The 15,033-nt window shown below is 34.3% G+C and overlaps 1 protein-coding gene across 1 annotated transcript in view; it reads right to left on the bottom strand.

Annotated features, from left to right (window-relative positions):
* Positions 1-354: 354 nt before the first annotated feature.
* The window catches only part of LOC130902621 (calcitonin gene-related peptide type 1 receptor-like), a 42,232-nt gene continuing 27,553 nt past the window's right edge, over positions 355-15,033 (bottom strand). The window contains exons 4-9 of the mRNA XM_057814862.1: positions 9,962-10,053; positions 6,221-6,347; positions 5,946-6,166; positions 4,257-4,333; positions 2,214-2,428; positions 355-1,257 (exon numbers count right to left, since the gene is read on the bottom strand). Of these exons, the coding sequence (XP_057670845.1) occupies positions 1,063-1,257; positions 2,214-2,428; positions 4,257-4,333; positions 5,946-6,166; positions 6,221-6,347; positions 9,962-10,053 (927 nt within the window). The 3' untranslated portion in view covers positions 355-1,062. The remainder of the gene's footprint in view (positions 1,258-2,213; positions 2,429-4,256; positions 4,334-5,945; positions 6,167-6,220; positions 6,348-9,961; positions 10,054-15,033) is intronic.

Raw genomic sequence — 15,033 nt, forward strand, 5'->3', positions numbered from 1 at the left:
ATTAAATATTGAATTAAGGACAAAGTTTTTCTTAATAAAAAATAATAATTTGAAAATTATTACTAATTACTGTAGACTTTTAACACGAAAATAACCAAATTACGAGGTTCATTCAATGAAAAATCGACTTTTCAAAACATAAACTTTTCAAACTATGATTACAAACATAAAAATAAATCTCGAAGGACTATTTTGTTGATATTAATCACGTTATCAACAAATTATCCTTAGTATTCACCTGATTTACTCCCCCTCGATTAATTTCATCCGAATTATGATTACGCGGTGTTTAAAACGACCGTTTTTATGTACAAAACTTTGGGAATGTTAATGATGACAAAAAAAAAACGAAAAAACATTAAATTTTTTCTATTTTACTTTTTATTATACAATAAAATCTATTACACAACATCAAAGATTTTCGTAAGATCGATCCAAGGTTGCCAATCGTTCAGGATATCTCAGGGTTTGGGAAAATCGCTTTTAAATCGAAATCAAGAGGGTAAATTTGAAATAAATCGTCGAAGAAACCCCAAAATATGACAAAACATATACTAGATGGTGTTATTAGGCCAAAACTTTAAGAAGATTCCGAATAATCGTATTTTTTGTCTTTGGAAGACGATTTCCTGTTGGGATCCGCAGATTTGGATCAAAATCAATCAAAAACGTTTGGGCAATCGAAATCTGTTTTCCCGCTAGTTCCTTCTTCAGTAATTTCTGAATCTGCGTTCCAGTTCTACGGACGCCAAGCTAGAATTCCGACCGTATCCCAAGAACTCGGATTTTCGTCGACGAGAGCTGGCAACCCTGGTTATACCCGCACGGATACGAACAATCCGCCAAATCGACTATTCAATTTCGATATACATATTTTAGGTTAGTTTATATGTGAGGTTATGTTTTTCTTTCGAATTATCGAGAATAATATCGAGGCGATTATGAAATTTTGTTTTTTTTTACACAAATTTTCATTATGGAATTTTACGGAATGTTTGTCCGTGTAGGTATATCGATAAATCAATATTGGAAAATAAAAATCTAAACCCGGGTTAGAAAAGTTCAAATTTTCGTGGAAACTGTTGATTTTCGATGGGATCCGTTGACGACGTAAACTCCAGCGCTGTCTACAGCTCCACCCGTATATCTGTAACTTCCGAATCTCGCGTTTCTTTGTCTGAACCCCGTAATCAAATTTTTTATAGCTTGTATCACGTCTTGATTGGCGAAACAGAATAAACACGAACAGCACAAACCCTGAAAAAACATTTAAAAACTTTAACAATTTATAACATTCAGTCGGATTTTTTTTTCGATTTAATTAGAAATTTGATATTGAAACGAGAGAAAAATCACTATAGTAGTGGGGGAAACGTGTTTTGGGACAAGATATCTAGATACCGCACCCGTCTAGAGCGCCCTCTAGACGAGCAGTCTCGTTATTTAATAAACAGACCTCGTATCGAATTATGAATATCGATGTTTACAAACATTTGATTTTAATAAAAATTTGTGTCGATAACTAAAGATAAATTTAAGATACTTCACCACCAAAATGAAGAAAGAAATCGGCGCGATAATTATACAGGGGTTAATCACAAAATTTACTTATAAAAAATAATAAAAAATCTAGAAATCCACGTCAAACTTGTAATTGAGCGTTTGGATACTATTTGAATATCAAATTTATTGTATAAGTCATTTATTTATCATAAATTTCTATCTTTCATCGAAACTTTTCAATATCTATACAATTTTTTCTTATTAACAGTTTTCTAGATTATTTTTTATAGAATACACTCAAGATATTTTTCTTTTTCGTATATTAAAGATAAAAAATCAACAATTTCCTTTTTTATCCTTTCCATACAAAGGTTGTACTAATCGAAATATTCAGGATTTCATTACGCAAACATGGCCGCCAATTATGACTAATAAATTTACGCAAACATGGCCGCCAATTATGACTAATAAATATCGAATATCGCAATCGATTCAAGTCTGAAGTTTCGGAACGCGGCACGCAAATCTGACATTGACATTATGAAATTTGACGTAATACTGAACGTACTCACAACGTGTAATTATACGAGTGCTGTTCGATTTGTTTACGTATATTTGAAACATTTTTTTTTTCGTTTCGATTTTTGGTGATGAAGCGTCACCCGGAGCCACCTCCGGGTATTTATGGATACGTGAAATTAAGAATTTACCTGAAACGGTACCATGATTAACGTCAACCATTGATAGAAATGGTATAAGGGATGATGTTGTTCGGGAATCATCGGTAACAAGATGTATTGAATACCGAATAGGGGTATTAGAATCAAAGCGGCTCTAGTAGCTCTTCTTATACCGATCGGTGCTGGATTTTGGGAATTCGGATGCATTATCGTCAGTATAACTCTCAAAACGTTTATCAAAAAAACTGCAACACAAATTTTACGTACAAAAGTTTAAAAAATTTCAAATTCATCTATATAATTTATAAAAAAAACTAAACTAAGTCGCGCGTGCTGAATCTCCACGAGCAGCGTAGATCTACGCAGTCTCGAGTGTCTAAAACGATTCGTCTGGGTTCCTGTGAACGTATTGGTTTTTCCTAAAACGTTTCGCCAGGCGTATTGGGAAAGATTTAGTTAATTGCGTGGCATTTGGACTTGGGGTTCTCGCGAGGAGGTAATTAGAGATCGGTAGGTCAGGGGCGGAAGGAAAATGGTTTTTCTCCAGTCTCGAGTGTCCAAAACGATTCGTCTGGGTTCCTGTGAACGTATTGGTTTTTTCTTAAACGTTTCGCCAGGCGTATTGGGAAATATTTAGTTAATTGCGTGGCATTTGGACTTGGGGCTCTCGCGAGGAGGTAATTGGGGATCGGTAGGTCAGGGGCGGAAGGAAAATGGTTTTTCTCCAGTCTCGAGTGTCCAAAACGATTCGTCTGGGTTCCTGTGAACGTATTGGTTTTTCCTAAAACGTTTCGCCAGGCGTATTGGGAAATATTTAGTTAATTGCGTGGCATTTGGACTTGGGGCTCTCGCGAGGAGGTAATTGGGGATCGGTAGGTCAGGGGCGGAAGGAAAATGGTTTTTCTCCAGTCTCGAGTGTCCAAAACGATTCGTCTGGGTTCCTGTGAACGTGTTGGTTTTTCCTAAAACGTTTCGCCAGGTGTATTGGGAAAGATTTAGTTAATTGCGTGGCATTTGGACTTGGGGCTCTCGCGAGGAGGTAATTGGGGATCGGTAGGTCAGGGGCGGAAGGAAAATGGTTTTTCTCCAGTCTCGAGTGTCCAAAACGATTCGTCTGGGTTCCTGTGAACGTATTGGTTTTTCCTAAAACGTTTCGCCAGGTGTATTGGGAAATATTTAGTTAATTGCGTGGCATTTGGACTTGGGGCTCTCGCGAGGAGGTAATTGGGGATCGGTAGGTCAGGGGCGGAAGGAAAATGGTTTTTCTCCAGTCTCGAGTGTCCAAAACGATTCGTCTGGGTTCCTGTGAACGTATTGGTTTTTCCTAAAACGTTTCGCCAGGCGTATTGGGAAATATTTAGTTAATTGCGTGGCATTTGGACTTGGGGCTCTCGCGAGGAGGTAATTGGGGATCGGTAGGTCAGGGGCGGAAGGAAAATGGTTTTTCTCCAGTCTCGAGTTTCCAAAACGATTCGTCTGGGTTCCTGTGAACGTATTGGTTTTTCTTAAAACGTTTCGCCAGGCGTATTGGGAAATATTTAGTTAATTGCGTGGCATTTGGACTTGGGGCTCTCGCGAGGAGGTAATTGGGGATCGGTAGGTCAGGGGCGGAAGGAAAATGGTTTTTCTCCAGTCTCGAGTGTCCAAAACGATTCGTCTGGGTTCCTGTGAACGTATTGGTTTTTCCTAAAACGTTTCGCCAGGCGTATTGGGAAATATTTAGTTAATTGCGTGGCATTTGGACTTGGGGCTCTCGCGAGGAGGTAATTGGGGATCGGTAGGTCAGGGACGAAAGGGAAATGGTTCTTCTCCAGTCTCGAGTGTCCTAAACGATTCGTCTGGGTTTCTGTAAACGTGTTGGTTTTTCCTAAAACGTTCTGCGGTATTTAATTCGTATTATCTTAGTATTTTCATTTATTGTCTTTATCGTAAATAAACAACGTGTAAAATTTGATCTTTGATTATTAGAATTGTTCGTTATGACGTCAAAGTAAAGGTGAATGGGTTATGTAATATAAAAAATTGATTTAGAAGGTTTATTGGTAATAATAATACAAAAAAAAATATTTTTACCTGTACAAACTCCCAAAATAATTAAAACCGGTATACTGAGAAACCAGTGACTGAAACTGGATTCTTCCAACCAGCATCTTCAAGAAAAAAAATTACGTTAATATACAGGGCGATAGATAAGTGTGATAAAGTCCGAATGTCAAATTTAGATATTAATTTGAAAGTTTGAGGGGTTAAACCCATAAATAATCATATTTTTGCATATTTGGAATGAATTTTATTTTTCAATTACAACAATATTGGGTTGTGATGTGTTCTACGGGGGTTATTGAAAAAGTTATAAGAAATTTTTTTGTAACAAGTTCAATACCCCGTATAATGTAAGGGAAATTTAAGAATGAAGATCTGTAGCGGCTAAAACACACTCTGTATAATGTGTTCCTCTTTTTTTGGCTCTAGAAAATCGAAAAATGGTCCAATTTCGATGGTTTTTTTCAAAATCTTCGTTTTTACGACGGATTTATGAAAAAAATATGGGAAATATCTCACTTAGGGATTTCTACACAAAAGAACGAACATTTTGAAAAAAACAAAAATCGAAAAATGTTCGTTTATTCATTTTTTAACTCACTTTTTTGATTTTAAATTTGATTATAAACGCTCTTCCTCGTATATAATCGTTCATAACTTTTTTACAAAGTATCGAACGCGGTTTATATATTTTTTTTGTTAATCTACACAGAAGAACGAACATTTTGAAAAAAACAAAAATCGAAAAATGTTTGTTTATTCATTTTTTAAGTCACTTAAAGATTCCATATAGTTTTCGTACTTTAAATGGTCCATAAAATCGAAAAATCGTCCGATTTCGATGATTTTTTTTTAAAAATCTTTATTTTTACGGCGGATTTATGAAAAAAAAATATATATAAAACATCTCATTTGAAGATTTTATGGTACAAGCGATTTTATGTAAAAAAAGACAAATTTTCATTATTTTTAAATGTAAAAACATGGTAAATCAACATTTTTGTATAATTTTTATTTAAATTTGTACGTTTTTATGTGTAGATTATGAAAAAAAAATATAACAACTTCATTTAATAATTAGGAAAATAGTTATAAACAATTATAGGTTAATGTATGAACATTTAAAGCCCGGTAACCCTGAAAGTTTTAATTTTTTTTCATTCCAATGAATTTTTTCGTAAATCCGTCGTAAAAACGAAGATTTTAAAAAAAAATTCGACGAAATCGGACGATTTTTCGATTTTCTAGATCCAAAAAAACGAGGGGACCGCGAATATAAAAATTACCAAACACATACAGTGATTTTTACGAAAAAAAAAATCACTTTAAAACTTATTTTTCATAAAAACGTCATAAATATCAAATTTTTCGAAAAAATTTTACATACAACGTATAAAATTTAATTCTAAACGAAATTTCGTAGTATTAAAAAAAAATTACCCACCGTTTATCATAGTTATTACAACATTTAGTTGAAAAAACAAAGTTTTGAAACAAAATTCATCATGATTATACAACTTCCAAACTCCCATTTCACTTTCCCAATTAATTACGTCAAATATAATAAACGAGGGAGTTCGAAATTAAGAAAATATTCCACCAGATCGACGAACACCTTTTTCCAAGTTTATACAACTCAAACTAAAAGTTTTGGAGTTTGTAAACGCGCAAATTTTTCTCGTTGAAACTCCTTGTATGATATTTCATTGAAAAAATTACCTTCTGGTGTCGCGCGTATAGAAAAATCTGATCGAATTATGCAGAATTATAATTAGAACCGGCACCCCCCATCCCAATCCGAAAAACCACCTCATGGTGCGTTCCTCTCTCACGAAAACCACCACCAACGCCATGTGCAGATGCAGACCTTCGCAAAACATCCACATGTAATTCGCTACCATGAAATACTCCTTAGATACATGTAGTATTTGACACCATAACTAAAATTAAACAATCGGATAAATTCAATTCGTATTTCTATTCGAAAAACTTACCGGATTTGCTACTGGTACTTCGTAAAATGGAACGACTTCTTCGTACCAAACTATCCATAATACGTTATTCAATATAAACGATATAAATAATTGGGTATGGATGCGGATTCTGGTACATTTCAAAGTTCTGTAAAAATAACAAAAAACGCAGAATTTTTCGTAATAAAACAGCAAAAATCCATGGAGATGCTTCAGGAAGCACCTCGTCCGGATCTAGAGATCGTGTACCAAAATCAGAATCGATTAAATTAGATAACGCTTCCAGAAATGTTGGAGATAATCTCCAAATTATCGTATATTGAAAAAACTAGATCTAGCAGACTTAATAGGCATTCCAAAAAGTGTTGTACGTCGCTAATTTGGACATGAGAAAACTGTGTTACCAAAAACAACGTTTCCGTCGAGTATTTCGCGCCGTTTCTTCACTATTTATAAAAAATGGGTCTATTTCTAAACACCTAAAGCAAAAAACAATCAAAATAATGGACTGAACCGGGAAAAACCGGCTCCAAAAAAGACAAAGACCTTTCCATCTTCGGACAAGGTCATGGAGTCAGTTTTTCGTAATAAACCATCAGATTTGTACGTTTCCTCGTTGCGTTAGATACTTCTGGAACCACCCTCGTAATCGGAACGCCTCCAAATGATCTTATATCGAAAAAACTTGATCTAGCAGACATAATAGGCGTTCCAAAAATCGCTGTATTTGGATATGACAAAGCGTTTGTTCCAAATGGAAGAAAAACCGCGTCCGCGATATTTCCATCGAGTTTTTTTCAAAGTTTTATCACCATAGACGAAACGTGGGTTCATTACTCTACATCCGAACCAAAATAACAATCAAAACAATGGACTGAACCGGGAAAAACCGGCTCCAAAAAAGACAAAGACCTTTCCATCTTCGGACAAGGTCATGGAGTCAGTTTTTCGTAATAAACCATCAGATTTGTACGTTTCCTCGTTGCGTTAGATACTTCTGGAACCACCCTCGTAATCGGAACGCCTCCAAATGATCGTATATCGAAAAAACTTGATCTAGCAGACATAATAGGCGTTCCAAAAATCGCTGTATTTGGATATGACAAAGCGTTTGTTCCAAATGGAAGAAAAACCGCGTCCGCGATATTTCCATCGAGTTTTTTCCAACTTTTATCACCATAGACGAAATCTGGGTTCATTACTCTACATCCGAACCAAAATAACAATCAAAACAATGGACTGAACCGGGAAAAACCGGCTCCAAAAAAGACAAAGACCTTTCCATCTTCGGACAAGGTCATGGAGTCAGTTTTTCGTAATAAACCATCAGATTTGTACGTTTCCTCGTTGCGTTAGATACTTCTGGAACCACCCTCGTAATCGGAACGCCTCCAAATGATCGTATATCGAAAAAACTTGATCTAGCAGACATAATAGGCGTTCCAAAAATCGCTGTATTTGGATATGACAAAGCGTTTGTTCCAAATGGAAGAAAAACCGCGTCCGCGATATTTCCATCGAGTTTTTTTCAAAGTTTTATCACCATAGACGAAATCTGGGTTCATTACTCTACATCCGAACCAAAATAACAATCAAAATAATGGACTGAACCAGCAAAAACCGGCTCCAAAAAAGACAAAGACCTTTCCATCTTCGGACAAGGTCATGGAGTCAGTTTTTCGTAATAAACCATCAGATTTGTACGTTTCCTCGTTGCGTTAGATACTTCTGGAACCACCCTCGTAATCGGAACGCCTCCAAATGATCGTATATCGAAAAAACTTGATCTAGCAGACATAATAGGCGTTCCAAAAATCGCTGTATTTGGATATGACAAAGCGTTTGTTCCAAATGGAACAAAAACCGCGTCCGCGATATTTCCATCGAGTTTTTTCCAACTTTCATCACCATAGACGAAATCTGGGTTCATTACTCTACATCCGAACCAAAATAACAATCAAAATAATGGACTGAACCGGGAAAAACCGGCTCCAAAAAAGACAAAGACCTTTCCATCTTCGGACAAGGTCATAGAGTCAGTTTTTCGTAATAAACCATCAGATTTGTACGTTTCCTCGTTGCGTTAGATACTTCTGGAACCACCCTCGTAATCGGAACGCCTCCAAATGATCTTATATCGAAAAAACTTGATCTAGCAGACATAATAGGCGTTCCAAAAAACGCTGTATTTGGATATGACAAAGCGTTTATTCCAAATGGAAGAAAAACCGCGTCCGCGATATTTCCATCGAGTTTTTTCCAACTTTCATCACTATAGACGAAACGTGGGTTCATTACTCTACATCCGAACCAAAATAACAAACAAAACAATGGATTTAACCGGAAAAAACCGGCTCCAAAAAAGACAAAGACCTTTCCATCTTCGGACAAGGTCATGGAGTCAGTTTTTCGTAATAAACCATCAGATTTGTACGTTTCCTCGTTGCGTTAGATACTTCTGGAACCACCCTCGTAATCGGAACGCCTCCAAATGATCGTATATCGAAAAAACTTGATCTAGCAGACATAATAGGCGTTCCAAAAATCGCTGTATTTGGATATGACAAAGCGTTTGTTCCAAATGGAAGAAAAACCGCGTCCGCGATATTTCCATCGAGTTTTTTCCAACTTTCATCACCATAGACGAAATCTGGGTTCATTACTCTACATCCGAACCAAAATAACAATCAAAATAATGGATTTAACCGGAAAAAACCGGCTCCAAAGAAGACAAAGATCGTTCAAAACTGTAGGCATCGAATTTTCGTAATAAACCATCAGATTTGTACGTTTCCTCGTTGCGTTAAGTACTTTTGGAACCACCCTCGTAATTAGAATTGACATTATTCGTCGTGGATGATCGATCGGCATTTCAATAATCAAAACCAACACGAAATGGCCGATGTTTCTTCAATATTTGAAAAATTGAAGTTAAGATCGAATTATTGAAAAGAAAAAATATCAATTTCATCATGTTAACACTCCTCCATATTTTCCACGTCAAAATCGGTCCTTATTTTTTGTTTCGAGACCTCATCATCGCCACGTAACTCTATTTTGAAAAATACGTAATCATCTTTCCAAAATTATGATTTTTCTTTTGTGGGTTTGAATAAATATCGTATCACCCTCGTATAATCGATCTAATGTAACGCTACGATGTCGTAAACTGGTACCGGAACGCAAGAAGTTCCCACAAAATCCGGTGAGTACTGGGCGCAAGTTCCAGCTCGTTTCGGATGCCCGGGCATCAAAGACAACGACGAGACCGCCATATTGGGATCGGGATGCGATTGGTGCATGAAACAAGATGAAACTGCACACCAATAATCAAACGTGAAACGTAAAAACTTGACTATTTTGAAAAATTTTCATTTTTCCATTGTAATTATAATACTGAACCTTAGAGCCTCGATATCAACCCGATCTAATTCCCCTTGATTACTTTTTGTTTCTAAACGTACTCTAAAACAATGAAAAGCTCGTCGAAACTCAAAACTCGATGAGAAATATCTAATTTTCAATAAAGGGGCGTTAATTCGTAGAAAGCGAAGTGAAATCTACGGAATTTGAATTTTCCGGAACGTTTTCTTTGTTATAATATATTTTCGGTATTCGAGACGACATCTCCGAGACGACGTTTCGTTGATTTAACATTCGATAAAAGTGAAATGGCGCGGTCGCGTAGGATATTCCTCGAAAAGAATTACGCGGATTGATTTTAAATCTTTTTTGGTAAAAACGAAATGCAACAACTCTTACCTAAATGTTAAAAATATGGTTAAAGATATTAATAAAGCTGCTAATGATACCGAATATCCAATAACTGATAGTTTGTTCATGAATGTGAGAAACTGAAACAAAAATTACAGTTAAAAATTTGATTATAGATCAAAATAACATAGTATAATCGACATCTCATTCTTTTTTCCATATTTTCCGAAGAAAAATCTTCTGAAATTAATCTACCGATGATAAATTATCGAAAAGAAGTTTGAAAATTTACGTCTAACCAATTTTTCCGTAATCGACGTGTCTAATTACATTTAAAAGTATAGATGGCGCGCTTAACTTTTTCTATACAAATACGTTGTTCGAGGAAGGAAATATCTCGTGCTGATGAGACCCACAGAAGGTATACATCGATCTACAAGTTGTAATTATGCTTAACCCACATAGGGAAATGATAATTAAATATTTAACGCTTTCGAATTATCAATTTTAATTGTAATAACCCTGCGTATTTAATTTAGATACGAATATCAATTTTTTTTTTTTAATAAATTATGTAAATAAGCAGGTATATCGTTATATTTATTTGGAGGATTCGATTTTTTGTTTTATTATCGTTGGATTTGTTCAATATGAAGTTTTTTTCGACTTTATACTTTTCATTGTGTATAGGTGAGTTTAAAAAAATTAATTTGTTCATATAAATGAAGTTTGATGACTGATAAATTTTCGGTAAAGTTTTTAATACAAATCCACGTTTTTTTAAACTTTTTTCAATAATGGCAACTTTGGATTTTAAACTTTTATCGATTAGGACTTTCATTAGAATCCTTGCTTTTTGATCATAGAATCTGCAATCCTTTTGATGATTATTTGGTAGTAGAATCCTTGTTTTTTATCATTTTTTTTTGAGGATATGATTCTACATTTATAGATTTCTCTGGACGCTTTTTCAGAATCCTTGCATTCTATTTACTTTTTCGACTTGATGACAAAAAAAATTTTTACTTTCTAGTCTTTTTTTCACAATAAATTCCTTATTTCTACATCCTTTTTTTGTCTTTTTGACAGTGGAATCCTTGCTTTGCAGTTTCGTTTTTAATTTCCTTTAGATTTCCTTTTATAATCTTTGACAATTCTACATCCTTTTTCGACATTATGACAAAGGAATCCTTGCTTTGCAGTCTACTTGTTTTCCACAATAAATTCCCAATTTCTGCATTCTTGTTTTGCATTTTTGACAGTGGAATCCTTGTTTTCCAGTTTAGTTTTTAATTTCCTTTAGATTTCCTTTTATAATCCTTGATATTTCTGTATCCTTTTTCGACATTATGACAAAGGAATCCTTGCTTTGCAGTCTCCTTGTTTTTCACAATAAATTCCCAATTTCTGCATTCTTTTTTTGCATTTTTGACAGTGGAATCTTTGTTTTCCAGTTTCGTTTTTAATTTCCTTTAGATTTCCTTTTATAATCCTTGATATTTCTGTATCCTTTTTCGACATTATGACAAAGGAATCCTTGCTTTGCAGTCTCCTTGTTTTTCACAATAAATTCCCAATTTCTGCATTCTTGTTTTGCATTTTTGACAGTGGAATCCTTGTTTTCCAGTTTAGTTTTTAATTTCCTTTAGATTTCCTTTTATAATCCTTGATATTTCTGTATCCTTTTTCGACATTATGACAAAGGAATCCTTGCTTTGCAGTCTACTTGTTTTCCACAATAAATTCCTTATTTCTACAGCCTTTTTTTGTCTTTTTGACAGTGGAATCCTTGCTTTGCAGTTTCGTTTCTAGTTTCCTTTAGATTTCCTTTTATAATCCTTGATATTTCTGTATCCTTTTTCGACATTATGACAAAGGAATCCTTGCTTTGCAGTCTCCTTGTTTTGCACAATAAATTCCCAATTTCTGCATTCTTGTTTTGCATTTTTGACAGTGGAATCCTTGTTTTCCAGTTTAGTTTTTAATTTCCTTTAGATTTCCTTTTATAATCCTTGATATTTCTGTATCCTTTTTCGACATTATGACAAAGGAATCCTTGCTTTGCAGTCTACTTGTTTTCCACAATAAATTCCTTATTTCTACAGCCTTTTTTTGTCTTTTTGACAGTGGAATCCTTGCTTTGCAGTTTCGTTTCTAGTTTCCTTTAGATTTCCTTTTATAATCCTTGATATTTCTGTATCCTTTTTCGACATTATGACAAAGGAATCCTTGCTTTGCAGTCTCCTTGTTTTTCACAATAAATTCCCAATTTCTGCATTCTTTTTTTGCATTTTTGACAGTGGAATCTTTGTTTTCCAGTTTCGTTTTTAATTTCCTTTAGATTTCCTTTTATAATCCTTGATATTTCTGTATCCTTTTTCGACATTATGACAAAGGAATCCTTGCTTTGCAGTCTCCTTGTTTTTCACAATAAATTCCCAATTTCTGCATTCTTGTTTTGCATTTTTGACAGTGGAATCCTTGTTTTCCAGTTTAGTTTTTAATTTCCTTTAGATTTCCTTTTATAATCCTTGATATTTCTGTATCCTTTTTCGACATTATGACAAAGGAATCCTTGCTTTGCAGTCTACTTGTTTTCCACAATAAATTCCTTATTTCTACAGCCTTTTTTTGTCTTTTTGACAGTGGAATCCTTGCTTTGCAGTTTCGTTTCTAGTTTCCTTTAGATTTCCTTTTATAATCCTTGATATTTCTGTATCCTTTTTCGACATTATGACAAAGGAATCCTTGCTTTGCAGTCTCCTTGTTTTGCACAATAAATTCCCAATTTCTGCATTCTTGTTTTGCATTTTTGACAGTGGAATCCTTGTTTTCCAGTTTAGTTTTTAATTTCCTTTAGATTTCCTTTTATAATCCTTGATATTTCTGTATCCTTTTTCGACATTATGACAAAGGAATCCTTGCTTTGCAGTCTACTTGTTTTCCACAATAAATTCCTTATTTCTACAGCCTTTTTTTGTCTTTTTGACAGTGGAATCCTTGCTTTGCAGTTTCGTTTCTAGTTTCCTTTAGATTTCCTTTTATAATCCTTGATATTTCTGTATCCTTTTTCGACATTATGACAAAGGAATCCTTGCTTTGCAGTCTCCTTGTTTTTCACAATAAATTCCCAATTTCTGCATTCTTGTTTTGCATTTTTGACAGTGGAATCCTTGTTTTCCAGTTTAGTTTTTAATTTCCTTTAGATTTCCTTTTATAATCCTTGATATTTCTGTATCCTTTTTCGACATTATGACAAAGGAATCCTTGCTTTGCAGTCTACTTGTTTTCCACAATAAATTCCTTATTTCTACAGCCTTTTTTTGTCTTTTTGACAGTGGAATCCTTGCTTTGCAGTTTCGTTTCTAGTTTCCTTTAGATTTCCTTTTATAATCCTTGATATTTCTGTATCCTTTTTCGACATTATGACAAAGGAATCCTTGCTTTGCAGTCTCCTTGTTTTTCACAATAAATTCCCAATTTCTGCATTCTTTTTTTGCATTTTTGACAGTGGAATCTTTGTTTTCCAGTTTCGTTTTTAATTTCCTTTAGATTTCCTTTTATAATCCTTGATATTTCTGTATCCTTTTTCGACATTATGACAAAGGAATCCTTGCTTTGCAGTCTACTTGTTTTCCACAATAAATTCCCAATTTCTGCATTCTTGTTTTGCATTTTTGACAGTGGAATCCTTGTTTTCCAGTTTAGTTTTTAATTTCCTTTAGATTTCCTTTTATAATCCTTGATATTTCTGTATCCTTTTTCGACATTATGACAAAGGAATCCTTGCTTTGCAGTCTACTTGTTTTCCACAATAAATTCCTTATTTCTACAGCCTTTTTTTGTCTTTTTGACAGTGGAATCCTTGCTTTGCAGTTTCGTTTCTAGTTTCCTTTAGATTTCCTTTTATAATCCTTGATATTTCTGTATCCTTTTTCGACATTATGACAAAGGAATCCTTGCTTTGCAGTCTCCTTGTTTTGCACAATAAATTCCCAATTTCTGCATTCTTGTTTTGCATTTTTGACAGTGGAATCCTTGTTTTCCAGTTTAGTTTTTAATTTCCTTTAGATTTCCTTTTATAATCCTTGATATTTCTGTATCCTTTTTCGACATTATGACAAAGGAATCCTTGCTTTGCAGTCTACTTGTTTTCCACAATAAATTCCTTATTTCTACAGCCTTTTTTTGTCTTTTTGACAGTGGAATCCTTGCTTTGCAGTTTCGTTTCTAGTTTCCTTTAGATTTCCTTTTATAATCCTTGATATTTCTGTATCCTTTTTCGACATTATGACAAAGGAATCCTTGCTTTGCAGTCTCCTTGTTTTTCACAATAAATTCCCAATTTCTGCATTCTTTTTTTGCATTTTTGACAGTGGAATCTTTGTTTTCCAGTTTCGTTTTTAATTTCCTTTAGATTTCCTTTTATAATCCTTGATATTTCTGTATCCTTTTTCGACATTATGACAAAGGAATCCTTGCTTTGCAGTCTCCTTGTTTTTCACAATAAATTCCCAATTTCTGCATTCTTGTTTTGCATTTTTGACAGTGGAATCCTTGTTTTCCAGTTTAGTTTTTAATTTCCTTTAGATTTCCTTTTATAATCCTTGATATTTCTGTATCCTTTTTCGACATTATGACAAAGGAATCCTTGCTTTGCAGTCTACTTGTTTTCCACAATAAATTCCTTATTTCTACAGCCTTTTTTTGTCTTTTTGACAGTGGAATCCTTGCTTTGCAGTCTCCTTGTTTTTCACAATAAATTCCCAATTTCTGCATTCTTGTTTTGCATTTTTGACAGTGGAATCTTTGTTTTCCAGTTTCGTTTTTAATTTCCTTTAGATTTCCTTTTATAATCCTTGATATTTCTGTATCCTTTTTCGACATTATGACAAAGGAATCCTTGCTTTGCAGTCTCCTTGTTTTGCACAATAAATTCCCAATTTCTGCATTCTTGTTTTGCATTTTTGACAGTGGAATCCTTGTTTTCCAGTTTAGTTTTTAATTTCCTTTAGATTTCCTTTTATAATCCTTGATATTTCTGTATCCTTTTTCGACATTATGACAAAGGAATCCTTGCTTTGCAGTCTACTTGTTTTCCACAATAAATTCCTTATTTC

The sequence above is a fragment of the Diorhabda carinulata genome, chromosome X, assembly GCF_026250575.1.
Source record: "Diorhabda carinulata isolate Delta chromosome X, icDioCari1.1, whole genome shotgun sequence".
NCBI classification, from domain to species: domain Eukaryota; kingdom Metazoa; phylum Arthropoda; class Insecta; order Coleoptera; family Chrysomelidae; genus Diorhabda; species Diorhabda carinulata.